We start from the raw sequence: 27,565 nt of genomic DNA on the forward strand, positions 1-27,565 counted from the left end.
GGCCTAGGCCGGTAGCTACAGCTCTGATTAGACCCCTAGCCTGGGAACCTCCATATGCCACAGGAGCAGCCCAAGAAAAGGCAAAAAGACAAAAAAAAAAAAAAAAAAAAAAGAGAATCCACTGTAATGAGTTTGGCCAGGAGAGAAGGCCAGGAATGAGCAAGACTCTGAGAGGCTGAAATTTTCCTATAGTGGCCTTTTTCTCTGCTTTCTTTACCCCATGCTCTTTTCCTCTTGTTTTCTTACAATGTCCAAGGGTTTCATCTGCCCCTTGATCCTCCCGATTCCCCTGATGTATGAGTAGAATCTAATTCCAATACTCTTGGGGCTGAAAAGACTAATAAAGGTCCTCTAGACCAGTACTCTGTTCAAATGCTTGGATTCTTGCAAATGTGTTCTCATGAAGGATAGTCTGTGCTTGAATGCCTCCAGTGTCAGGGAACTCACTACCTATAGGGGTAGCCTGTTTTATTGTGGAAAGCTCTCATCATTAGAAAGTTCCTCCACTTATGGGGTGGGATTCTTTCTTTCTGAAGCCTCTTCCTTTTGTCCTTAGTTGTGTTTCTTGGGTCCACACATCTAGTCCATCCTTCCCATGACAGCCTTTACTTGTTCCTTCTGGAGTGTGATTTTGATCTCTTTACCTTCCTGCTCAGTAAACTTGAAACACTGAAGTTAGTCTATGCCTCACTGAAAGAGGGGTGCCTGGAACAATATGCAGTATTTCAGGTGTGGTCTGAGTAGAAGAGTGCTCTCTTCCCTTGCATCAAACCCGTCGTCCCTTTGTAAGTAGTGTGTGCAACTGGATAGGCTCTCGATACATATCTCTTGAATTGAACAATAATGTGTTAATACTTTGGGATTTATTTCCATGTTGCCCAAACACAATGTCTGAGCTCTTAGACCAGGCATCTGCAATGGAGGAATGCCAGGCTTCATCCACGAGGGTCAGAGAGAGTTGTTAGCTGGCAGGTGGGAGAATGCCCTTCCTGGCATCCCTCTTATTGGTGGTCACCTGCTTCCGCTCTGTGCCTGGGTGGCCAAGCTTCCAGTGGCCTTCCTACAGTCACTTCCATGGCCTCTAAATTGTCCCTCCTCAGGCCTGTCTCTCTCTGGCTTTGCTCCAAAGCCCTTGAAAAACAATATCACATTATCAAACTACCTGAAATTTTCAGAAGTTCCTGTTTGAGGTGGAAGGGGCTAGATTCAATCCTTCTTTTATAATAAGGTAACTTAAGGCTAAAAAAAGGGACTTGCCCAAAGGAATTCCATAATTCAGTTCAATAGATATTTATCGAGCACCCAATATAGGCCAGGTGCTGTCCTGGGAGCTGGAGCTCCGAAGGGGAATTTACTGATGCAATTGTCAAATATTGACCAAGCACTGATACCATGCTAGGCACTGGGGATAGGTCCCTGATGAGTCTCATTGGTCACGGAATGTTTTTTCTAGTGAGGGAATGGACATGAAACACATAATTACCTAAATAATTCTAAGAAGTAAATAATTATCTAAATAATTATATGATAAGGGCTACAAAGGAGAAGTTCAGGTCATGAATCCTTGTGATGGAGACTTGAGTGAGTCAGAGCTTGGGAAGGGCCTCCCCATGGGGGTGACATTCAGGCTGAAGGTTGATGATAGTTGGGCATCTCTAGGTGAGAGAAGGGCAGTGAACTTGAACAGTGGCTCCCAGAGCTAGTGGACCCATGTGGGACTTGGAGACGAGCATCAGGGGAAGGCAGAGCCCACTTGAGAAGCCGGAGTGCCTGATGCTTTACCTTTTCCACTCTACCCCTTCCTCAAGCTTTATTTAAATATCCTCTCATAAATATGTAAGTCAGAATCAAAGGTAAGGAAAAGCAAAGGCTGACCTCAGGGATGTGGACTCTCAAGCAGGAAAGCTGATAGCAAATACCAGTGGATAGGAATAGCAATTCAAATGTTGACCAGGTATTTAACTGCATATCCACAGCCCACGAAAATTAATATCTTGGGAACAGTGCAACAGAACGGACCTGCCTGGGTTTGAATCTACATTAACTAAAGGCACTTTGGGCAAGAAACCTCACCTTCCTGAGCCTTAGTTTTCTAATCGGTAAGATGGGGATAATAGTAGTACCTCCCTTATAGTGTAGTTGGGACAAATAACAAAGGTAAAACATTTAGCCCAATATTCAGTGTGCAGTAATTGCTCAAAAGTATCAGCTTGTATCATTTTCTTATAGTTAGGCCTTTTAGTTACAAGTGCTGAAGAGAGGAGTCCACTGATGCCAAAAATGTGTTTATCGAGCATCAGTTGTGTTCCAGGTACTCTGCTGGGGGCTGATTATAGGGTTGTGAACAGGTAAGGGATCCATATCCCTGGTGCGAGGGTGACTTGTATTTAGGTTGCAACCCAGGACACACATGACACCGACCCACACATAATTGAAAGCAAAGCTTGTGGAATACCAGTTGCCCTTCCTATGTGGGTTGCACTCTGATCTCTTCCAGATATATATGTCATTTTTAAAATGCAGGTCTTGACCCACTAAATTGATTTCATAACCCACTAATGGGTGGCAGCCACAGTTGAACAAAACACTGCCTTAGACCCATTCAGTTGAAGTTTTAATAAGCCAGGGACAGCTCATTTTATATGAAGTCTCCCTAGCTTTCCCTGGGGTTGTTTTTCATCTCTTACCTTTGGCATTTGCTACCCTTGTCCTTTGATCCTGGGTTTTTAACCGTATTCTGCACATAAGCACATATTTTGTGCTAAAAGAATATTCTGGCTGGGAGAATGAGGTCTTTGGCCAACATCAACAACTCCTTTTGTTCCCCAAATCACCCCCTTCAGGCACGGGCCCTCACTCATGACCCATTCTTCCATGTAAATGAAATTTTTATGATTGGAGATACTTGGTGTCAATTCAACGAACCTTCTGTTTCTTCGTGTCGGGGCTTCCTCAGGGAGGCGTACACTACAAGCCTTTTTAGCTGGACTTACACCAAGGCACAGACCTACCCTGTACTGTAGACACTCTAATCTGTAACTCTGTAGTGTTTCACACCTGCCCACCGTTTTTCCTGCTTATATGTTGACATTAGTTCTGTGCGCACAGGGACACACGATGCATTATTCTATATATTCTTCCTAATGGGAATTTCAACTTTGAACCCTGAACCTGAGGTTAAAAAAATGAGTCATTGGTTATGGCTCATCCAGCTTCGGATGGCCCTAGAGAACAAGGATTTGGAATAAAGAGTTTGCCTTTGATAGGCCTTTAAGCTTTTCTTACATCTGTGATTGCCTCGCCTCATCCCAGTAAGATGAGAAAGGAAGAAAGACTAACCACCCTTATCTTTTGGTAGCAAAATTGACTTCCTGAGGCCACGCAGCAAATGGCAAGTTAGAACCTGATTTCTGATCAGCCACCGGGGGGACAATAGTGCTTCTGTCTTAAGTTCCCATGGCTTATGATGGCTCATCAAAAGCCATCAGGCACCCCAACTCGGTTGATCACCATAGCAATGCTGTACTCTGGGTAGGCAGATTCATTTATTTCCATTTTGCAGATGAGGAAGATTCAGAGAGGTGAAGTGACTTGCTCAAAGTCACACACACAGCAGAGGTGTTAAGAAAAGGTGGGTCTTCTCTTGCCCCCCACCCCCGCCCCGCCACCTCCTCTTGGGTGAAGCCCCTAAGAATCTACCCTGTGACTTAGTCAGGATCATTCTTGTGGACGCTTGTAGGTGACTCCTCCCTTAGGGACTGTATTCTCCAAAGAACAAGGTCACTGTGATCAGAGAGATGTGTGGGAAGTCCCAGGTCATAAGGTCAGGATAGCTTACACATCCCCAGTTCAGTCAGATGATATAGCAGTAAACAGAACCTGAGTTCAAATCCCAGTTCCATCCCCTGTTAACTGCGATCCTCAGCAAACTGCTTGATGTCTCTGAGTCTCAATTCACTCATTCATCCATTCATCGAAAACGTGCATGAAGTGCCTACATTAAACCTTGGCATTACTATTGTCTGAAGTGCCTACATTTCTCCAGTGGGAATAATAACAAGGTTGTTATGCAGAATCAGGGAAATTTATGCAAGCAACCCAAGTGCCCAGCATGCAAAGGTGACCAATGAGTAGTTGTGAACTCTGGCTCTAGTGCAGGAGGACTTGCCCGGCCTTGGAGTTATGTCATCCTGTCTAGAAGCTGGATCCCGGCAGCCGTGCTGAGCGCAAAGAACAATCATCCACACGTACATAAAATATTCAGTGTTATAGAGCCATGCGCATTCCCGCAGAGGCAGGTTCGGATGTGAGGAAATCCCTCAGGGCTTTAAAAACGAATCCCTTTTTACTTATTTGGGAGTGATAACCTTGAGAGATCCTAGGCAGCAGCGGGAAGGTGGGGAGCAGAGCGAGAGGCATGTGGCCGCTGGGCAGGACCGCCCAGCTCAGGCAACAGGGGAGGGCTTTCCTCCAGCGGCGCAGAATGGAGAACGACAGCCGAGACCTGCGTTCTCTAGGAGAGGACTGTGGTCCTGGGAGACGTTTGACTTTGGGAGTTAGAAGCAAGGCTTCCTGAAGGTAGTGATTTCTGCCCTGAAGCCTGAGAGGTTAACAGGTATAAACTAGACCAGGGTTTGGAGACCTTCTTCTATTCAAGAGGCCCAGCTAGTGAAAACGGAGACTTTGCGGCTTTGCAGTGGTAGATACATGCAGTCACAGACAGTACAAATGGGCGCAGCTGTGTTCCAGGAACACTTTCTTTCCTGACTCGGGCAGTGGGCCGGGGTGTCGGAGTCCTGTCGTCTGTGGTCTGCCCACCCCTGAACTGGCTGCAGAGGGGCTGGGGGCAGGGGGTCGGGCAGCAAGGAGAGTCCCAGACAGGGAACGGCGTGCATGGAGACCCTGGTGGGTCGGAGTTGGTGCACTGGAACACGTCAGTGTGACTGGAGCCCAGTTAAAGCCGGGGAAGATGGTGTGGGGTGGGTGTGGAGGGAGGGGAGGGCAGGGCCAGGCCTTGCCGGGCCTGGGGGGCCGTGTGAAGGATTTTGGTCTCTATCCTCCAACCAAAGTGGAAAAAGAATAGAAGGGTTCTCAGCAGAGATCAGCACCATCATACTGGAATTTTGTTATTGTTGTTGCATTTTAAGTCTGCACCTGCAGCCTTTGGAGGTTCCCAGGCTAAGAGTTGAATTGGAGCTGTAGCCACCGCCATATGCCACAGCCACAGCAACATGGGATCCAAGCCACCTCTGCAACCTACACCACGGCTCTCGGCAACACCAGATCCTTAACCCATTGAGCGAGGCCAGGGATTGAATGCAACGTCCTCACAGATACTAGTTGGGTTTGTTACCACTGAGCCACAATGGGAACTCCTAGACTTTTTATTATTATTATTTGTAATAATAATAATTAGTAGTAGTAGTAGTAATAATAACTATTATTATTATTATTTGTCTTTTTAGGGCCGCACCCATGGCATATGGAGGTTCCTAGCTGCAGCACCATCCGATCCGAACTGCGTCTGCCACCTACACCGCAGCTCACGCAGGATCCTTAACCCACTGAGCGAGGCCAGGGATCAAACCTGCACCCTCATGGATACTAGTTAGATTTGTTTCTGCTGAGCCACAAGGGGACTCCCTATATTCGGGATTTTGTAGAGATGGCCAGCTGCTACTGTGTGGGGAACAGAACAGAGAAAGGCCCTGGAGGATCCGGGTCCAGGGCAGGTTCAGTGGGAGCTTGGATTAAGGTGGAGGACGGGAGGGGTGAAACTCGGGCAAATGAAGTGACTTGCTCAGGGTCACCCAGCCTGGTGGTCCAGTGCTGGATGCTAATGCAGGTCTCCAGGCTCCAGGGGATGCAGTGGCAGCACTTTTAGGAAACAGCCGGGGACACTTGCAATCCAGGGCCCCTGGACAAACGTTCCCATGAGTTTACACTGGCCCAGGGCCACACCGCAGACAGAATGCAGGTCTCTGACACTCAGTCAACTGTGCAGTGGTCGCTTCTCCGAGGGGCTGGGGGTGGCCCACATCAGTGTCATAGAGTCTGTCCCAGGCCCCAACAGGCCTTATCTGTGCTTTCCTTATAGCAGGTCTTTGAAGCTTGGTCCCTTGGTGGCTGCTGGAGGGACAGCTACCCTAATAGCAGTAAGAAGTAACAGTTCACGGCAAGAATAGAGACACTGTGAAAAGAGACAAATTAACTTATGAAAGCACAGAAATGAGGATAAGAGGCTGAGGGCAAGGACAGTACCGTATCACAGGACAGGGTAGTAACTGGCTTCGGAAGGATGACACTGGGTGAAAGTACAGATGTCCACCCCACTTAAGAGGACACAGCATGTATTTTAGGAAATACTACTTTCAAATAAATAATGGAAATCCCTCAAACTTTAGTGCTTAAAGGAGCACGATTATTACTAATTTATACGTATTCTATGTCCTTTGGGAGAGTTGAATAAGGAATCCTTTCTGTGCACCTGCAGACACACCCGGTATCAGTTATATTTACCACAGTTTTCCTATGTGACAAAGGCGCCTATCATCAGATGTTTCTTCTAAGAGCATGGAATCAGTAGTGAGAAGGAATATATATTTGTTTTAAATATTCCAACCTTAAATAAGCAGCACAATGGCTTTGTTTCAAGTCTTGGTTTTGTTTTTGTTTTCCGCCTGCTGACTCTGTGACTCGGGCAAATTAGTACTGATATGGACTCCACCTTCCTTGCTGATAAAGTAGGGTGGTGACAGTGAGATTCGTAGGCACAAACTAGCACCCAGCACTGGGCCTGTGAGCCTGGGGGTGCCCGTGATGTCGTGGAGGCGGGTTGCCCCCGCTGGCCTGAGCCCGTTACACACGTCTCTTCCCAACACGGTGTCCCATGACAGCATGTCCATAGCTGGCAGTCAGTCGTGGTGGGGGTGTTGACACCACAGAAATTGGCAAACCAGACCAGCCAGGACCTTTTCTCCTGGAGAGCCAATTTTTTTTAATTTTTTTATTAAAGTATAGTTGATTTATAAGGTTCTATCAATGTCTGCTCTACAGCAAAGTGACCCAGTTTTATATACATGTGTGTGTGTATATGTGTAATTTTTCTCATATTCCATCCTGTTCTATCACAAGTGACTGGATATAGTTCCCTGTGCTTATCCATTTCCATTCAAAACGTAATAGTTTGAATCTACTAATCCTAAACTCCCCACCCATCCCACCCCCTTCCCCCCTGCCCCCTGGCAACCGCAAGTCTGATCTCCGTGTCTGTCTTGTAGAAAGGTTCATCTGTGCCATATTTTAGATTCCAGATACAAGTGATTTCTTATGGTATTTGTCTTTCTCTTTCTGACTTACTTCACTTAGTATGAGAATGTCTAGTGAGCGCCAGTTTTTAAATGGTAACCCAGCTGGCTGCGGGAAGGCCCTCCGCTGGGATTTATTCCCTGCACCCTCACCTCTCCCTGTCTCATGGTTGTCGTCTGAGTCGCTCTCTGTACTTGCTGTAGTCCCTCTTGCCTCAGAGTCATTGGAGGACTTGCTACAGCTTGTGCTGCTGGGCCTTGCTCCTAGACTGTCTGTAATGCAGCCCCAGAATTTGCATCTCTAATGCTGACCTTGCTGGTCCAGGACCCAAAACTTTGAGACACTGGCCCAGTCTAATAAACAAGTCCACAGTGCCAAAGACGGCACAGAAGAGAACCCCCCGTCTGCCTCAGATGATGGCATTGCAGATTCAGTGAATGATTATCTCGTCCTCTGCATCTATATTCTCTCCTTTCACCTCCTTAAGGACCCTGTAAGGGAATCATTACTGTTTAAACCCCCGTTTATAGATGGGGGGAACCGAGGCTCAGAGGGATTAAGTAACTCACCCAAGGTCACACAGCTCATTGGCAAGAGAAGCTGCATTAAACTCAGGACCTCCAACTCTGGGGCCCCCAGGTTTGTGGGCAGGCTGTGGAAGGCTCGACGGTGAGTGGAGGCTGAAATCAACCTGCCCCGCTGTGTAACCGCAGGGTCCCATCCATCCAGGTGGTACCTTTTTCCTCCCTGCCTTAAGGTGCCATGTAGGCTCACCATGGTGGTGTCCAAATCCATACCCTTTCCTCCCTTCCCTGCAACCCTGGGACTCTCTAAACTGGTGAGAAGGCAGAGCAAGTGGAAGAGGCAGGGGAAGGGCTGGGGAAAGACATTATTTGCGGCACAATCAAGCCGGCACATGTGGGCATGTGGAAGAGGCTTACAAAACAGCTGTTCCTGCGGGAGGTTTGGGGGCAGGTGTCAGCAGGGTGGAGCAAGGAAATTTGGCTGGAGGCAGAGCCCCAGACTGCCTGGGCTGAGAGCTCTATCTCTTGCCCACCCCTGGCATGTGTGTGGTGTGGAAGGTGCCCAGTGGGTGGGGCAATTAGCCTGCGTCCCAGGGCGCCTGGCTCTGTCTCCTGCTCTCCCTCCCACTGCCTCTCTGCAATTAGATTGCTCTGGGTAATAACTGCCAAGCCGCTTTGTTGGATCTGATGGGTTTATTAATTTCTTGGGGGCTAATGGGAGGGTGGGTGGGAGATTCATTTCCTGACTGGAGCTCAGGGGCTAATTCATCTCTTTGCCATGTCCCCAGAGGTGGGGGCGGGGGGTGGGAGGGGACGTGGCTCAGGCTGTCAGATCTGGCTCTGGGTAAATCATTTCTATCCCTGGCTTTTGTGGGAACCTGTCTATCTTGTGGTTTGGGTCAGAGAGGGAGTCTGGGGCCGGGGCAGGTGGTTAGTGAGGGTTGGGGACCATGAGGGTGGGAAATTTGGGGTGAGGGGTGGTCTTGCTGGTCCTGTTAATGTGAAGTGCATGTTTAGACGACAGGTCACTGAGAGGCTCAGTCTGCTCCCAGACACCCAGGGGCTGACATCCAGCCGAATTGTTCTTTATGTCCTTCTGTCCAAATCTGGCCCTTCCCCTCCTACGAGACCCTCAGGAGCCAACTGTAGCCATTTGGAAGACGGGGAAGCAGCCCCATGTCACCCAACTTTGTGGACATCTAGGGCTGGGGGTCCTTGCTGTGCAGCTGAGCCTCCCTCAGGCCTTTCACTGGTTGGCCAGGCCTGGTGACAGGAAAGATGCAGTGGCACTTCCACCTAAGAGATGGCCACGGAGACAGGAAAGCTCTTGCATTTAAGAGTTAGACAGGCTTCCCATCGTGGCTCAACGGAAACGAATCTGACTAGTATCCATGAGGATGCGGGTTCGATCCCTGGCCTTGCTCAGTGGGTTAAGGATCTGGCGTTGCCATGAGCTGCGATGTAGGTCACAGACGCAGCTCGAATCCTGCGTTGCTGTGGCTGTGGCATTAGGCTGGCAGCTACAGCTCCAGCTTGACCCTAGCCTGGGAACCTCCATATGCCATGGGTGCGGCCCTAAAAAAGACCCCCCCAAAAAAGAGTCAGCTCTGGGTTCAAGCCTGAGCACCACTTGCTGGCTAGGTGACCCGAGGCAAGCCGTTACCTTAAACCCCTGAGCCTCAGTTTCCTCCTATAGAAAATGAAAACACCGTCTCTGTTCCACAAGGTTGGTGGGAAAATTCAAGATGAGAGAACACACCCAGCCTAACACGTGCCCATCCCTGTTGCTCTGCTTTCTCCCTTCACTTGAAAATTCAGCAACTCATCCCCTCTCCTTCCCATCCCTCTGCCTTGCAGAGAGAGGAGGAGGGGGAAACTCGGGCCCTACCCTGACCTGGCTGGTCCTTTTGAGGGATGCTGGGCACTCCGGAGCCTGGAAGAGGCTTGCTGTCTCCTGCCCCCACCTCCCCGCCAGCTGCACTCCGCTCACATGACAGGATGGCTTCCCCTGCTTAGGACCAGTCCCTGAGCTCAGCGGCAGGAGCATGCATAGGCCAGCCCCACGCAGGCTAGTGGGGGGACAGGAACACAAAACGTGCAGTAGGACACTGGAAGAGCTGGGCAGGATGGCAACGAAGGCTTCCTTGGGCTGACTCATCAGGGCCAAGGGCACAGGGGTTAAAGCTCAGGTCTCTCAGCTGATGGGGAGGTGACCGCAGGCAAGTTGGGAGGGCTCTTCTATTTTGGTTTCAGTTTCTTTCTCTGTCAAACGGGGCTTCCCACATGGACATACAGGAGACACTGCTTATAAACTGAAAACAGGAGCTCATGCAGCCCCATTCTGCCCTGGCCCAGGTGGAGAAAGCCGCCTAGCCCCTCTGGGGAGCATCCTGGCTGAGGCTTGGAGAGGGGATTTTGGTCACCTCCCCCTGGGCAGATGAAGGGTTCACGTATCTTGAACCATTGGGCTCCTGCATGAATCTAGAAGAGTCCAGCTGGACCCTCCCCTCCTCAAGCTCCAGACTGTGACCTCAGGAAGATGGTTACTGCTCCCCGTGACCTTCAAACCTCTAGCTCCAGGAGGTGGGGAGGGGGCCAAGGGTGAGGTGTATCTTTATTGTGGTCGGAGCTTCCACAGGGGGACCCAGAGCCCAGCTGCCATGGGTAGAGCCACATGGCATCCAAGGAACCTGTGAAGGTTTTCCAGGGAAGCTGCCGCTGGTGCCTGGAGATGCCTGGCAGAGGCCGATGTGTGCATTTCATTGGGTTTCTAGCCAGCTGTCAGCCATCGCTCCTGGCTGCCCACCTCCAACACTCAGCAACAGAAGCGATTTGCCAGGGGCTCCAGCTAGCAGAAAGATATTGGGATCACACACACGTGTGTGGAGTTATAAAAAGGGTTCCACTGAGAAAACAAACAAACTCTAAAAACCCAATGATGCTGCATTCTGCTTTCAGTGACTTTCTGGAATGCGGGATTTGAGTAAGGTACGGATTTTTTTTCCTCCCTAGAAGTCAAGACAATGGGGAAGAGGAAGGAAACTAGCATTTATTGAATGCCAACTTAATACATCTCACAAGGACCCAATGAAATTTCTATTATCCCCATTTTAGAGATGAGGAAATGTGTTCAGAGAGGTGCAGGAACTTCCAAGGTTATACTGTCAAGATCTGTGCTCCTGGATCTGGCTGAACAGGCCCATCCATGATCTCAGTTGACTCAGAGAAGAAGGCAGGGCCAACAGCCCCCATTTATAGCTGGGGAAACTGAGACTCAGAAAAATTCGGGTGACTTGCCTAAGTTCCCGCAGCCAGTGCGAGAATCCACCAGGACTGGAGCCTGGGTCTTCCCTCTTCTGGTTCCTCCATTCAGTGAACCTTTCAGCAGATATTGATCCAAGATCCTGGTATGTGTCCCCTCTCTCCAGGGGCCATTCTGGTTCTCGTTCAGATAATGAGAACTATTGAAGGCAGGCTGAAGCAACAGAGCTCGGTCCTGCCTCGAGGTGATGCAGATCCACGCGGCCCTGCGCTTCTGGGTGGGAGCACGTCCCTCAACTGTCTTCCATTCCTGATTTCTTTTCCCAGGTTCCTCTCCCACCTCTCTTGAGTCTTCCCCTCCCCTCCCCCTCAACCCACCCATCCCTGACCCCCTAAACCCATGTATCAGGGTCCAGACCCTCCACACACCACGCCCCTTCCTCCTTCACTGGTGTCCATGTAGCCCAGCCAGAGGCAGGGGACTGGGCTCCCCGCTCCCCCAGCCCCGCAGGACCTCAGCAGCCCCGCCCCCTCCTGCTTCCCCATCCCTGCCCAGCCTCTCTCCTTGGTCTCCTCAGATTGGCCAGTGGCACGTGGCAGACGGCCTGAGCATGGACAGCCGCCTCTACGCCTCCAACATCTCCGACAGTCTCTTCAACACCACCCTGGTCGTCACCACCATCCTGGTAAGCGGGGTGCCCCCCGGGCCTCCCAGCTGCCACTCCCCAGGGGGCCTCCTCCCTCTCCAGGCACCCACAGCCTCCCCGGGAACAGAAGATGGGCACTCTCATCACTGCACGGAGGCCAATTTATGATGGTGTAATTAAACTCAAGTTGCTGTCGCATATGGAAATGATAGCTGATGAGCTCACAAGCCATTGGGCCAGCAGGATGGGGTGGTGAGACAACACAGTATGCAGATGCCTCTTGCAGAGGCATCCTGACAGCCATGGCCATGGGTGGGCACCTTATGCCACGGGTGGGGAAAGGCCACCAGGATGGCCCCTGTTCTTTCACAGCAGCCTACCTGGCTTGTTGCCTACTGTGTACAAATCCACCCCAGCCCCCAAGCCAGTGGATACCTGAACCTCAGTGGGTATTCATGGCCCGTTTCTTCATTTCCGGATGATCAAAAGAAAGTTCTCCATCTATATAGCAAGGGACTATCTGCCTTTTTTTTTTTTTTTTTTTTTTTTGTCTTTTTAAGGCTGCACTTGCAGCATATTGAGGTTCCCAGGCTAGGGGTCGAATTGGAGCTGGAGCTACCAGCTTACGCCATAGCCACAGCCACGCCAGATCCGAGCCATGTCTATGACCTATGCCACAGCTCACGGCAACGCTGGATCCTTAGCCCACTGAGCAAGGCCAGGGATCAAACCCTCCACCTCATGGTTCCCAGTCAGGTTTGTTAACCACTGAGCCATGATGGGAACTCTGTGCCTTTCTTTATTTGATTCAATTTTTCTCAACAATTACCAAGCCCTTCCCCCTGCGTGCCAGGCATTGTGCTCACTCCTGGGGACATGAAGATGAGTGAGACTCAGTCTCTGTCCTCAAGGAGGCTGTGATTTAGTAGATGGCACAGGTCAAGTGCATTCACGGCCAAGGTCTTCTTCCTCCCCCAACCCTCGAAGACCTTGTGTTCTTTAAGGCTTAATTAAACCAACTTCATGTATTAAGCTATAATTAGTATCCCCCTCCCCCACCTCCTTTTAACTAATCAAAAGCCTATTTTGCTGCCTGGCCCAGCATCTTATTAGCAGGAGATAAATAGTTGGCTGCATGCATAGAATTCCAGCCCAAACCGACTTGACTGTGAGTTAGCCTGCTCAGGCTTCTGGTTGCTAACTGTGCAAGGTCTGGAATTGTGTCTGCTTTTTTCAGGCTTTTGAGATAATACAAAGAGGTCAGGTAGCTCCGTCATTACCTTCATGAACTCCTGGGGCCCAGAGCCCTGGACTGGACTAGGTGACCCACTGTAAGCAGATCAGGATAAAAGCCAGGCAAGAGGTGCCTGCCCTGTGCTGTGGGAGTTGAAGGAGAGGGAAGTTGGTCCCATCAGCGAGGTCCGCAAAGGCTCCAGAGAAGAAGGACATGGAGGACGGGCTCCAAGAGCCAGGGACAGATGAGAAACGAGAAGTGAAAAAAAGAGTATGTTGTCTGGCATTCAGGAAATGCCGGAAAATGCCACTTTCTAGGAAATGGCCATTGGAAGAGAGCAGAAAGGCTTGAGGCCAGAAAACTGTGTTGGGTCCGCAGGGCTTAGGAACTTGAATGCCAAGCTCATGAGTTTTGCCTTCATTTGATACAGGACTGGGGTCACTGGGTATTTTTATTCACTCATTCGGTGACTATTTGGTGGCACTGCTCTGCGCTGGTCACCATTCTGGGGGCTCAGGTCTAGACAGAGCTGGGGAAGGGGAGTGGGGGGCTGGCCTCACAGAGGAGGGCAGATCTGAGCAGCGGCCTGATGGAGTGGGGTGACAGCTAAGTGGCCGTCTTGAAGGGAACGTAACAGACAGAGGGACTGGTCAGGGCAATTCCAGCTCACAGGGCTTTGGACATTTCCCACCTCAGCCCAGCCTTAGCCTGTCTGAACTAACATGAAAATGTCAGCAGGGTCGGGGTAGGGGTGGTGTCACCAAGCTTTGGAGATCTGGGAGAGCCTGGCTGAGCTGAGGCAGCTGTGAACGGCCGTTTTGGCCAAGTGCGTCAGCACACAGAGCAATTGCTGGGCCCTTCTCTACCTCAGGAGGACTTCCTGAGTCTGTCCCCTGCTGTCCATTCTCAGGCCCATGTCCGAATATAGATCCAGCCACCTCTGCCCTTGAGCTGCTGTGGCATGGCCTTCTCAAAGGCCCCCTTCTCACTTGTTCAGTACATCCCAGGCCCTGCAGCATGGGCATCCTAAAATCAGAATCGTCCTGTCATTTCCTTCCTCACAATCCATCAGTGCTGCCCAGGACCAGCCTTGAACCTGGAATATAAACCCCCTTCATCAGGCTCAGCCTGTTCTACCTGCTTCCTCTCCAAACAATGTGGGGTCTGGCAGCATTGGACCACCTAACACTTCCTCCTTGCATCATGCTGTTCCCTGCCCCTGTACATGCTGTTCCCTCTGCCCGGAATACCGCTCTCCCATAATTCCTGTTTCCAACAGGAAATACTTGTGCATCCTTCAAAGCTCTGCACCTCTTCTGCGAAGTCTTCCCTAATCTGCTTCCTGCCCTCTCCCTGCCTCCAGCATGTTGTACACACCTCTGCCATGGCCTTTCTCCTATTAGAGGTTGTCATTTACTGATGTACCTGCCCTTCCAGAATTCAGGCTCCAGAAAGCTCAGGGATGCCTGACACAAAGTAGGGGCTCAATGGTTAGAATTTGAATAAAGGAATTCCTTAAAAGCCAGAAGAGTTTGAGAGAGAGAGATGGGGACATCACCAGGATGTTCTTCCTGCCTCTTTGGGTCTGAAATTGGACAGGGCTCAGAGCTTTGCACAGACCCTCAGTGACACCGAGGCCACAGGGTCATGTTTCTAGGCTGGGAAAGTCAATCTGCACACACACGGTTGTTCTCCTCTGCACACGTGTGCTTGTGAGGGTGGGGAAGGACGCTGGTGTCAGGTGACGTTTAATGACATGTCAAATGCCATGCCAACAAGAACCTTCTCTTGTGCACGTGTGTACAAGTCAGTCACTCTTACCGGGAATGGTCATCTTCATTTAGTCCCTTGTGACCATTTGGGGGATATCCTTGGCAAACGATCATCCTGAATGATTTCTCCCTTAATCAGCACATGTCCCTGTTGTCCCTGCTCCCCTCAGGGGACAGTTGGGACTTATGTGGGATTTCTTGGTTAACACCAGCAAATACCCAGAATTAGCCGCAGCTGCCATCCCTGGAGCCCTTACCCTGTGCCAGAGCCCGGGGTTAGTGTCCGGCCTGCGTCACTGCCTTTCGTTCTCCCAACACTCCACGAGGACAGGACTCCAGGCCAGCGCTCGGCCCCCACACCTCCCAGCGTGCCGCTGAGCCCACCCTTTCCTGCACGACTGCTCCCTCCAGCGTTGGCCTTGTGTGTATTTGCTCTAAAGATGTCTGGATTTTCAATTAACTTCAGAGGAGAGAGTACTTGGAGAGGAGAAGTGGGTGACACTCCTTGGGATCATTAAAGCTACCCTCTGGTGTTGCCTAACCACCCAGGCCGGGACATGCCCAGCCAAGCCCTGTCTCTGAGGCCATTTCAGTGTTTGTCACAAGTGCTGAATGCGGGCACCAGGTGGGGGCGCCAGAGAAGGGGAGGAGTCAGTGCCCACAAGTGACAGGAACATTCTACCTGCAAACGGGCACTCACAGGAGGATGGGGAATGTGGGGAGGGGGGGGGCTTGGCTGGAAACGCTGTGGGAGTTTTGAGAAGTGGGGCGACATCAGAGGAGGCAATGGGACCCCAAGGCCAGAGATGAGTTAGGTCAAGCAGAAGAAGGGGATGGAGAGCAGCTGGGGCAGAGGGAAGCCCTTGACCTGAGGACAGCATGTGTGGAAGGCAGGGAACCTGGCCCCATCTCACTGACATGACTGTGCACTTGATCATAAACCTGAAGCACATCTCCTGCAGCTCAGAGCTCCCTCTCCCTGGCACGGAACCTCCAACCTTCCCCTGTTCTGCTTCATCACACCCCCAAACCCACTGAGCCCCTTCCTCCCCTCATGATCTCTAGTCTGTCTGGCTCCCCATCTTCCCCAGCCCAGAAACCCCTCCCGGCTTAAGTTCAGCAAACCAGCATTTCGGCACGTCCCTCTCTTGGCTTCTAGAATTGTCTCCACCCTCATGCTCAGCCATCTCACCTCCTGCCTGTGCCCAAACCCAGCTGTCCTTGCATGCCCTGCTCCCAGCTGCCCATCTATATTCAGCCTCCTGCCTCAGCTGGGCCTGGGCAGCCCTGTGCTCATCTGCTCACCCCCATCAACCCCCCAAGCAAACCTTTCCAAGCACCAGGACTTCCCTCCCACCTGCCCTCAGCACAGCTCTGGGGGCTGGCACGGCTCCTCCCTTCTGGCCTCCTCACCGCCTCTCTGTACCCACGTCTGTGCTCTCCACCTGACCGCCAGGTCCACTTCCAAGCCCCAGGTTCACCTTGACCCTGGCTCTCCTGGGACCTGGCTCACCGAGCAGCCCTTCCCTCTCTTCCCGCTCTCATCTCTCCTTTTCAGGGGTTCGTCCCTTTCCACCTGTACCTGTACTCTGGTCCCGCCCATCCTAGGATGCCATCATCACCACCTTCCCCATATCCTGCTGCCCTTGAGCCACCCTCCAGTCTAGGCGGTCATCCATCAAGGGCTTGGTGGACACTGATGGGATTCTCCAACCCTGTAGTTGGCAGAGGAGGAGCTGCAGTTTGGAGAGAGAGGTGACTCATAGCACTTGGGTGGAGATGTGGCCCGCCGGCCTGCCTTTATCGCCTGATTTCTCAAAATCCTGGTCGGCCTCACCTGGGCACTTCCCATTCACTTGGATGGGAAGAATCCTTGCTGGATTCCTCCATCACCCACCCCACCCCCCAAATCGGCTTTCCAAGGTCTCCAGTGACATGTGACCCAGACCCTGGCATCACAGTTGCTTCCTCGCTGGGAGGGAAGTGTCTGCCTTCTCCTGCTTGAAGCCCCCTCCTCCTCAACCTTCATGACCGCACTTTCCTGATTTTCGGCTTTTCTAGCCACTTCTTCTTTGTCCTCCTCTATGGCTGCTCTTCATTTTCCCTCTCCCCAAAATCAAGTCTTATCCCTCTGCTTTCCTTCCTCAGTTCTTCCCCCTCGATGGCCTCCCACATCCTGCCACTTCAGCCACCCCCCTCCCCTGAGGCCGTGCCAACTCCACCCCCACCCCCTTGCCCTCACTCTGCACCCCCAACCCGCAGTCGGAGGTTCCCTCCTGGATTGCCTGCCAACACCTCCAATTCAACATGTTCCACAGCCTCTTCCTTTTCAAACCATCCACGCCCTTGACGACACCATCCCCGGTGGGTCTCTGCTCGGGCTCCAAGGGCCTGAGGCCCCTCCCCTCGGAGCCCCCCTCCCCCACCTGGCATGAAGCCTGACCCTCCCAGTGTGGCGCCAGTCCAACCTGAGCCAAAGCACCGCCTAGGACTCAGCATCTGTCTCAGGAGAGGGTCCATCCTTACTCCCAGCTCTTCTCTCTCTTGCCACTTAATGTTCATTACTCACATCCCCAAGTCTTTAAAACCCTCAGTGCTTCTCTACTATGTAGGTCTGATTACAATCACCCCACCCCAGCCCCCAAGGCCCATGTTGACCCTAATTCATCTTTCTGTTTATCCTCCCTCCCCCCACAACCTAAGGGCAGCTCCATCGTCTGCCAAATGGGCCATGATCCTTCCCTCTCGGGATTATGCCCTTGGTCCTGCCCTTCCCTGCCCATCATGCCCTCCATTGACACCACGTCCACCTGTCAGTGTGCTGTCATCCTCCGGAGCCCAGCTTGGACAGCTCCTCCTCCATGGGAACTTCCCTGGACACCTCACCAGAGAGACCGTCCCTCCTCCCAACCTTCATGGCTGGATGCATCCTGCCTTGGGTTGTGGTTGTTGGTACATGGAAGAACCTCGCCTGCTCTGTTGCCAGCATCCTGTACCTCATAATGCGCAGTGATCGGTCTGTGTGGAATAAACACAAAAGGAAGAGGGGGAAAGGAACAAGTGAAATGGGTGGGGGGCCAGATGATGACCTTTCCTAAGGTAGAGGGGCTTTAACTGGACCCTCTTGTGTGTTCCTGGTAAGAGAAGTGCCTTGGAGTTCCTGCTGTGGCTCAGCCAGTTAAGAACCTGACATAACATCTGTGAGGATGGGGGTTCAATCCCCGGCCTTGATCAGTGGGATAAGGATCCAGCCTTGCTGCAAGCTGCCACGTGGGTCGCAGATGCAGCTCAGATCCAGTGTTTCTGTGACTGTGGCGTAGGTCTCAGCTGCAGTTCCGATTGGACCCTTAGCCCAGGAACTTGCATGTGTTGCCAGTGCAACCCTAAAAAGAAAAGAGAGAGAGAGAGTACTGCCTTGAAGTCGAGGAGGGGAGCTGATTGTCACCTCTAAACTAGCCCATTTACCTCCTTCCACCCCATCTTCTTCCCAACCTCCTGTGTCCCTGGGCCCCCTCATCACATGCGGCTGAGACACCAGGGCTAAGATGAGAATGACAGCTGCCCAGTTTTGCTGCAGGAAAACCCGTATTTAATGCTGAAGGGGAACCACCAGGAGATGGAAGGCAATGACCGCTATGAGGGCTTCTGTGTGGACATGCTTAAGGAGCTGGCAGAGATCCTCCGGTTCAACTACAAGATCCGCCTGGTCGGGGACGGCGTGTACGGCGTGCCTGAGGCCAATGGCACCTGGACGGGAATGGTCGGGGAGCTGATCGCTCGGGTAAGGAAGGAACAGGTGATTTGGATTTGCGGGTGCGCTGGGGAGGGAGATGGAGGGACAAGAGCTTGTACTGGATGCTCATGAACCCTCTGTTTATTCAGTTAATCTTTTGTGCATTTTTCATTTACTTGTCTATTCACTGCATAATAAATCTTTCCTGAGCTGGCACTGAGCCAGACACTGGTGGTATACATTGGTGGATGAGACCACCATCAGCCCTTCCCCGTGGCTCTCCCGGTCCCAGTCCAGCACCTGTAACAGGTAACTGGAGCTTTGACCATTAACATGGCTTAGAGAGTTTGGGTTCCATTCTTGGATAATCCAGGCACTTTTTGTTTGTCCTGATTATTTTGTGGGTCATCAGCACCCGTGGCAGAGCTTGGACAGGCCCTGGGAGAGTAGAACACATCCACATCAGTTGACTTTGACACTTGAGAGGGGCTGGCGAGGACACGTGACTAAATAACAGGGGAAAAGGGATCAACTGTCAGAGGAATTGGTCCCAGTTACCACTATTTGGTTACTTCTTGTATTGGTTTCTGCTGTCGTTCATGTGCTTTTATAGGCCCAGGGCCAAGGTGCACTTGGACAGGCTGTAGATTTTCAGGGTGAATGTGGGGAATTGATTAACATGCAGGGAAGCATCAGAGAATGTCAGTCCTGGGTAGGTTAGAGCAAGGCTACAGAGAGTTCTTCCATGGGGAGAGCTCTGGTTTTCTTGGTACACACTGGTAACATCTGTAAAAATTAATTAAGTGGTTACTAATGCACTGTTTCTATTTCCACAACCGAGTTTTTCTGGCCAGGATAGGTGAGGAGTACCCAGTGCAGACAGCGCAGACCTAGGTTCTTAGCGTGACCTTGAACCAACCCGCTGCTCTCCTGCTTTGCAAGTGCAGAAGGAGTGCAGCTCTCTGGCAGCCTCCCAGCCAGCGCCAGTGTGCAGGGGGCTTTACATACATTAGCTCTAATCCTCCTGGAACATACCTTTTAGCTAGTTGTTATCCTCATTTTACAAATGTGCCACCTGAACTCAGAGAGCTTGAATGACTTGTCTGAAGCCTCACAGTTAGTGTGAGACGAGGCTGGGATTTGAACTACATTTCTCTAGCTCCGAAGCCCACGTTCTCCCCACCCCAGAATACGACCTCAGCTGGACTTGAATGTCACCAGGAAAGGTCCCCATAAGCCCAGGCCCTTCCTGCTCTCCTTCCTTTTTATCTTCCCTCCCTCCCTTTCTCCCTTGCTTGCTTTTGTCCTTTCCTTCCTTCTCGTCTCCCTTCTCATCATTGAACTGATATTATCTTAACCTTTTATAGGTACCAAACCTGAGATAAAGATACATTTTTAAAATCCTAATCCTCAAGGATTGAGACCCGAGCCCCCGGAAAAGGATGTGCTGCTTTTCTCTAAGTCCCACACCCCCTCCCAAAGCAGCTTCTTGTCTGGACCACTCCCCTAGCCCCCCAGAGAGGCACCACCCAGTAGTTAAACCCCAGAAAGCTGAAATGCCAGGTCTTTTCCTTCCCTTCTCATTAATGTGCTCAGTCACCTTGAGCTCGTTCCTTCAGCCCCATTGGGCTGCCTGGTGACTGGTGGGGTGACTTTCAGGGATGTCAGAGTCAGCGCACAGCCATCCCCTTATCAGCCCCCTAATGAGCGGTGACGTGGACTGGCAGGGGGAGGAGAGGAAGCTGGGACTCAAGGACATGCAGCCTCGTGCTGAGTGACTTGGGCAATCAGATGGGGATCTTAAAATTCACCCCAGATCGCCTTTCAGGCCAAAACACTGTTGCTTTATCCTCATCAAGACCTGGCTGCATAGTTTTAATTAACTAATGAACCTATTCATTCAGTACATATCCATTGGACACTTTGCACTCTTCTAGACGATGGAGATGCAATGGGGGACAAAATAAACATACTCACTACCCTTATGAATCTTAGATATTAAGGAGTATTGTTAACGCATTGACTTAAGTTCAAGGGAGGGGAGGTAGGAGGGGCTATGAGAAGGCCCTGGAGAGGAGGGGTCCAGCCTTGAGAGGCGAGGGGGTGGGGAGGAAGGCTTCCTTTGGGACATGGTGTTTGAGCTGGTGTCTGAAGAATGAGAAGAGCATTTCAGGCAGAAGCTCATTTGAATGCCATGGGCTGGTGGGGAGATGTGATTCTGGGCAAGTGTGGGAGACCCCTGCCCGGCTCTGCTGTAAGTTCAGTGCTTTGATATGTCTGCCCGGATATTCTCCTAGAATCCCAGCAGAACTAAGGCCTGCATCCCTCCTGTATGACCTGTATCCCAAGACACACAGGAACAGGTCAGAGGTTGTAAAAGCAGAACCTTGGGATGACACAGTGTCCCAACTGAAAGAGACCTCAGAGATCCCTGCACCTAAATCTGTCACTTATTTAGGTGAGCAAATGCAAGCTCAGGGAGGCCAAGGAACCTGCCAAAGATCACGTAGCTGGGAAGTTTGGAGCCAGCGTTTAAGCCGTGGTCTGCCTGGCTTCAGGCTCATAGTCTAAGAGCAGGAACTGTGATGTGACATAGAGCTGACATCATTTCATCCACTTATTAGCTGTGTGTTCTTGGGAGAGTTATTTTCTTCTTTCCATCCCGTCCTCCAGGTCCTCAGTGCTTATCTAGAAAGAATTTTTGTAAGGATTTAAAATAACCCGTACAGGAGTTCCCTTCGTAGCTCGGTGGCTAACGAACCTGACTAGGAACCATGAGGATGTGGTTCCATCCCTGGCCTCGCTCAGTGTGGTTAAGGATCCAGTGTTGCCGTGAGCTGTGGTGTAGGTCGCAGATACGACTTGGATCCCGCGTTGCTGTGGCTCTGGCGTAGGCCAGCGGCTACAGCTCCAGTTGGACCCCTAGCCTGGAAACCTCCATATGCTGCGGGTGTGGCCCTAAAAAGACAAAAGACCAAAACATATATACTTTTACAGATTATACTCAGTGAAAAGCTATTACAAGATCATGGCTGTAATTCCCTGTGCTGTGCAGTATGCCCTTGTTGCTTATCTATTTTATACCTGCTGGTTTGTTTCTGTTAATCCTGTGCTCCTGTTTGCCCTTCCCTCCTTCCCTCTCCCCTTTGGTAACCCCTAGTTTGTTTTCTACATCTCTGGGTTTGTTTCCATTATGCACTCGTTTGTATTATTTTTTAGAGTCTATGTATCAGTGATACCATGCAGTATTTGTCATTCTCTGCCTGACTCCTTTCACTAAATATAATATTCTCTAGGTCCATCTACATCAAATGGCAGAATTTCGTTCTTTTTTTTTTTTCTTTTTAGGGCCACACCTGCAGCATGTAGAGGTTCCCAGGCTAGGTGTCAAATCGGAGCTGTAGCCTCTAGGCTATACCACAGCCACAGCAATGCCAAATCTGAACTGTATCTAATACCTACACTACAGATCACAGCAGCACCGGATCCTTAACCCACTGAGCAAGTCCAGGGACTGAACCTGTGTCCTCATGGATACTAGTCAGATTTGTTTCCGCTGAGCCATGACGGGAACTCCCCGTTTTGTGAGTGTGTGTGTGTGTGTATGTGTGTGTGTATGGTTGAGTTAATATCCCCCTGTGTATGTCTATATGCTACATCTTCTTTATCCATTTGTCTGTCAGTCCCTCTCTTGTTCAAGGAGTATGTTTTCCTGGTACAAAAATCCAATTAAGCCAATCATCTGCCAGCAGCTAAGGGTGAAAGCCATGGTTTGCATCATGCTGGGGCCGGCCTGAGATACCTTCATGGGGGTCCAGAGTCCTGAGTGAGCTGGTGCCTCAGTGGCAGGCCCTGGAGTCATCCTACAGGCATGTGTGGCTCTTCAGGGGCTGCTTACTCATGCAGCTCATGTGGCACTTGAGGGAAGATAGAGAGAGAGCAGGAGATGAGAGGCCAAGGGTGTGGGTGAGCCGGGCTGCCCACCAGCTTCCCCTGGACAACAGGCCCGGTAAGTGTAGCTGAAACTGCAGCAGGAGAGACAAAGATTTGATGTAAAGGAGAACCTCCCCCTGGAGGCCTGGAGACAGACTAAGGCATCTTTCTTTAGAGAGTTTGAAGAACACAGTAGGTAGCCTCCTGGATGTCAGAGTGATGTGGAGGAAAGGGTAGAGGCCCGGTCACCTCCACCGGGCATTCTAGGGCTTCGATCTTTCATACCCCTTGTCACCTGCTTGCTCAAGATTGTGATGCTTGAACACATGGTGTGTTAGTTGTGGAAGAGCATTCAAGCGTGTTTTCTACATATGTTTGGAAATCATCAAAGCATGTCTTTTGGTATAAATCCCATTAAAAGTAGGAGTGTGGTTGGAGTGAAAAGAAGTGAATCCATATACCCTGGGTCAGGTGGCTGGCCTCTCACCCCCAGGGCTGTGTCTGAGCAGTGGTGATGAGAAGCATGACTATTTGGGAGCTTCTCTGGCTTGGATTCCTTTTGCCCTTGTCCAACCCTTCACAGCTGATCCCAGAGAAGCCCTGCACCGCGGTGATGGTGTGTCTTGGTGGAGGTGTAGTTGGCAGAGAGGAGGAGATGGACTGGAGCAGCTTGAAGAAGAAGACGCCTTAGGAACAGTCTCCACATCCTCCTGTATCACCCCAATAAGTGTATTTAAAAGTTAATTGAAATTGTTGCTTATATTCAGATACAGAGCCGAATAAGAGAGTCCCTAGTTCCTCTTTAATGCAGGACCAGTTGGGTAAAAGCAGAGGGAGAAAGGCTAGGATAGGGAAGTACAGGGGACAGTGGCAGGACTGGAGGAGGGGCTCCTGACTCTGCTTGTGACGTGTAGGGAAGACACCTGCAGGAGATGATGCCCGATCTGATCTTTATGGACCAGGAGAAGTTGGCTGGGGGAGAGGAGGATGTGGAGAGAGAAGGGCACACTGGGAGGGAAGGAACACAGGGTCCAAGTCATGGAAACAGGAAGGTCGTGATAATTTCCATTCTAGGTCACTATACCTGAAACAGAGCATGGTGGGAAATGAGGTTGGGAAGTGGGCAGTGGTCACTGACAAGGGGCCTCCATGGCCTTCTATAGTCCGGAGCATGGATGGGTGGAGGGGGTGGGACAAGTCTGGAGGCGGGAGAACCAGGTAGAAGCCTCATGTTGTTGCAAGAGGTGATGAGAACCGGAAGTCACTAGGGAGATAGAAGCAGGTACACGTTCAAAGGCTGTCTTTCAAGATAACAGTTTTTTTAATAGAGGCATGCAGTCTTTAAAATATATTTATGTTTTAAGAAATGAAAGATTACCTGTAATTCCGCCATCCAGTAATACCCATGGTTAATATTTCAAAAACCATCCATTCTGATTTCTGAATGAATCTATACTTTACACAAGTTCCTTTTGTAAAATGGGACCATAGTATATGTGCTGTTTGGAACCTGTTGAAACTATTTAATAGATAAATCATCAGGAGTGGGGACCAAATGGACATGGTCCATGGGAGAGAGAGCCCAGGATGATGCCCAGGTTTCTGACAGGGGCGTCTGAATGGATGGTGGTGCCAGGCATTGAGGTGGAACGTTCAGGAGAAAAACAGGTCTTAGTGGGGAAGGGGATGATTTCAGCTTTGGAAATGGTAACATTGAAAAGTTTGGGACCCGCAGGAAGAGGTGTTCAGCAGAGACTTGGCTAGACTGGAGTGGGTGGTGAGTTGTCAGTGGTCACTGAAGCTCTGCATGGGGAAGGAATCCCCAGGGAGAAAAGTCCTCTGTTCAGGAGTGAGGTAGGGGAGGAGAGCCTGTGCAGGCTGCTGAGAGACGGTGGCTGAAGCAGCGTCCCACCCCTTAAAAGGAAGTACAGAATAGCCTTCACCAGGTTGAGCGATGCAGAAGCCACCGGCAAGAGCGGTTTCGGTGGGTGGCTGGATTGAAATCAGATTGCAGTGGTCGAATCCTCGTGGAATACTCTTTAAAGAAGCTCAGCTCTTATGCGAAAGCAAGGTAAAGCCTTGCAGTAGAAGGAGGCTTCGAGCCAGGGAGGTGGCATAAAACATCTATGGAAGTGGCTGCTAGGAGTTGAGGACCTGTCTCTTAGGGATTGGGGAGAGGCAGGGACGGTCACAGGGTTGGACCAGTGTCGTGGTGGTGGAGAGTGACAGTGACAGTAGGCAGGACGGAGGGCGGGGGAAACGGTGCATTCATAAAGGTGTTTGGAGTCCTTGTCGAGACATGAGCACTTCTCTCCACAGTGAGAACTGGGAACCACTACAGTCAGGGGTCTCCCATCTTGCATGTTGGCCTCGTCACCCCCACGTTTGTGCATGGATTTCATGTTTGCAGCTGCTTCCGCAGCTTTGCCCTTTATCCTCCACAACAGCTCTGTGATGCAGACATCATTACCGCCGTGGCATGGGTGAGCAGATTTAGACGTTCACAGTGATTCCCCCAAGGTCCCACAGAGGGGGGCTTAAACTTGGGCATCTGAGTCCTCATCCATGACAGCACATGACCTCTTCCTGCTGGAATTACAGCCACAGTTGGCCTTCACTTCTAAGAGGTCCTTCCAGGCAGAGGATTTGGAGGCTGCTCAGAACTTGGTATCCAAGGCTGACTCTGGCCCAGAAAGGGATTGCGCTTTATCTGTAACATGGGAAAGCTGCACAAATGGCCTCTCCAATCCCTTCTCTTCTCAGCAAGTGGGTATGAGGCATCCTTGTCAATTCAGCCCTGTGCCCTGGTGTCCTGGAAGCAGGGAAACTGCATTTCGCATCCTCAGGGCCCAGCTTGGGAGAGAGCAAAGCACATTCAGGAAGAGGGAGAACTCTCCTCAAGCTTCAAAGCTCAGAACCAAGTGCCCTGTTGGCATTCAGTGCCCTGTTGGCAGAATGGCCCATTTGGGTTCAGTGAGAAAAGGGCTTTGGAGGGCTTAGATTCAAGGCTCATAAGCTTTGGACATCAAATAGCTCTCACCAATGACATTTTGATGAGTTAAGTGTAAATAAAGCTGAAATGCTTCATTCCGTTTCCCCTCCTGGGCCCCTGGGAGAAAGGATTTTGGAGAGAGTTTGGCAGAGACCTGGGGGGTAGTGAGCTGTCCGTGGCCTTGATCCACTGGGAAAGTTGTCCAGAGACATTTTGCTGAACTAAAAAAAAAAAAAAAAAAAAATACAACTAGTCCCCTGAGATTCCTGTTCACCTTGAAGCCAGAGACTACTTTAACTGAAAATAGGTCATAGAATTGTATTCTTTAAAAATCTAGACACCAACCCAGGGACTACAAGTGAGTGTTCCACTCTCCCCACATGACCGCCACGCTCAGGGAGGGCTTTCTCTTCCTTCTTAAAGCCTGTCTCTGCATTTATTCAAATAGGAAGAGGTGGGCTCCATTGAGCACTCAATGATTCATTCATTCATTCATTCATTCATTCATCAAAGTGCCCACTCTCTGCCAAGCACTCTTTGGATGTGAGGAATTATGTGGTAGGGGGCTCAAGATCTACCCAAAGAGACTGGTAAACCAAGAATTCCAGTACAAATCTAATATCCAGCACAAATGAACATCTCCTCAGAAAAGAAAATCATGGACTTGGAGAAGAGACTTGTGGTTGCCTGATGGGAGGGGGAGGGAGTGGGAGGGATCGGGAGCTTGGGCTTATCAGACACAACCTAGAATAGATATACAAGGAGATCCTGCTGAATAGCATTGAGAACTATGTCTAGATACTCATGTTGCAACAGAAGAAAGGGTGGGGGAAAAAACTGCAATGTATACATCTAAGGATGACCTGACCCCCTTGCTGTACAGTGGGAAAATAATAATAAAAAAAAAAAAGAATTCCAGTACAGAGAGAAACACTATATTGATAATATTAATGATGATGATGAGAATAATGATGGTGATATTTATGAACTGTTTCCTGAGCCCCTGACTCCGCCTTCATTCACTTAGTCCTCATAATAACCAGATGTTGCCGATGAGGAAACTGAGTCACGAAGCAGATAAGGAACCCATCCCAGGTCATGTGGGTTGGGAGTGGCAGGGGCAGGTTTGCTGGAAGTGTGGACGAGGTAGGTACAGGCCTGAACAGGGAGGGGCTCACCCAGGAAAAAAACCACTGAGCAGAGTCTTGAGGATGGAGAAGCAGCATCTCAGTAGAAAAGAAGATTCTAGGTATGGCAGATACTGAGATTACACCAAGCAGTGCGGGTTGTTCTCTGTGGCTGACGTCAGGTGAGGCAGGGGTGGAGGAGAGCAGGGCTCTAGGCAGGGGCTAGTCGTGACAGGATTTATATGTTGGGATATTTAAACTATGTCCAGAGAGCTAATGGGAGCTATTGACGAGTAAGGTGGGCTGTTCTTTTTATTTCAAGAGAGGAGGGCTGGCGTGGTTGGTTCTGGTTCCAGAAGGTTAGTTCGGCCAGTGAGAGAAGGGTGGGCTGGAGGTGGGGAGACCACATGCAGGTATACTCACCAGACTGTGGTCCCGTGATCAGGTGGGATGGGATGGGACCTGGATGAAGGCAGGGGCCGGGATGGCCGGGAGAAAATAGTGACAGTGTGGGGTTTCGGCATTTACTTCTAGGACCCACCGAGTGGGGGCGCTCCCCTTTCGTGTAGACTTAAGCACGGGTTCAGGTCGTCCTGCCCTCAGGAGGAGGGAGGCTCTTTGCCTCTGGGCAAGGTCCTTGCCGGAAGGGGCGGCGTGTCCAACAGCGGTCCCTGCAGACAGCCCCCGGGGACCTGGGAGGGGAGGAAATCCATCTTGTCTGGTTCATTACGCACAGGCTGGTGTCCTTGAGAATAAAAGGGCCAGTGCCCTGGGCTGCATCTTGGACCACAACTGCCTTTGCTCTCCCTCTCTCGTCAGACCCTCCCTTTACAACCCTCTGTCTCATTTTGAGTTCTCAAAGCTTCTTTTCTGTGACTCGAGTCCTTTTCAGCCACCTGATAAAAAGCCAATAAAAGCAGTTCGGAGACTGCAGCTGCTCTGCCTTTCTTCTGAGATGTCTGTATTGGCCTGGGCTCCCCTGCCTGCCTCGGTGACCGCTTCCTCTGTCCCTCTTCAGAGGTGAGGTACACACT

The 27,565-nt window shown here is 50.8% G+C and overlaps 1 protein-coding gene across 2 annotated transcripts in view; it reads left to right on the top strand.

Annotated features, from left to right (window-relative positions):
• Positions 1-27,565, top strand: part of GRIK4 (glutamate ionotropic receptor kainate type subunit 4) — a 455,817-nt gene that overhangs the window by 353,719 nt on the left and 74,533 nt on the right. For both annotated transcript variants that reach the window (XM_021062992.1, XM_021062991.1), the window contains 2 exons: positions 11,672-11,779; positions 18,324-18,527. In XM_021062992.1, the coding sequence (XP_020918651.1) occupies positions 11,672-11,779; positions 18,324-18,527 (312 nt within the window). The remainder of the gene's footprint in view (positions 1-11,671; positions 11,780-18,323; positions 18,528-27,565) is intronic.

The sequence above is a fragment of the Sus scrofa genome, chromosome 9 (assembly GCF_000003025.6).
Source record: "Sus scrofa isolate TJ Tabasco breed Duroc chromosome 9, Sscrofa11.1, whole genome shotgun sequence".
Taxonomy (NCBI): Eukaryota; Metazoa; Chordata; class Mammalia; order Artiodactyla; family Suidae; genus Sus; species Sus scrofa.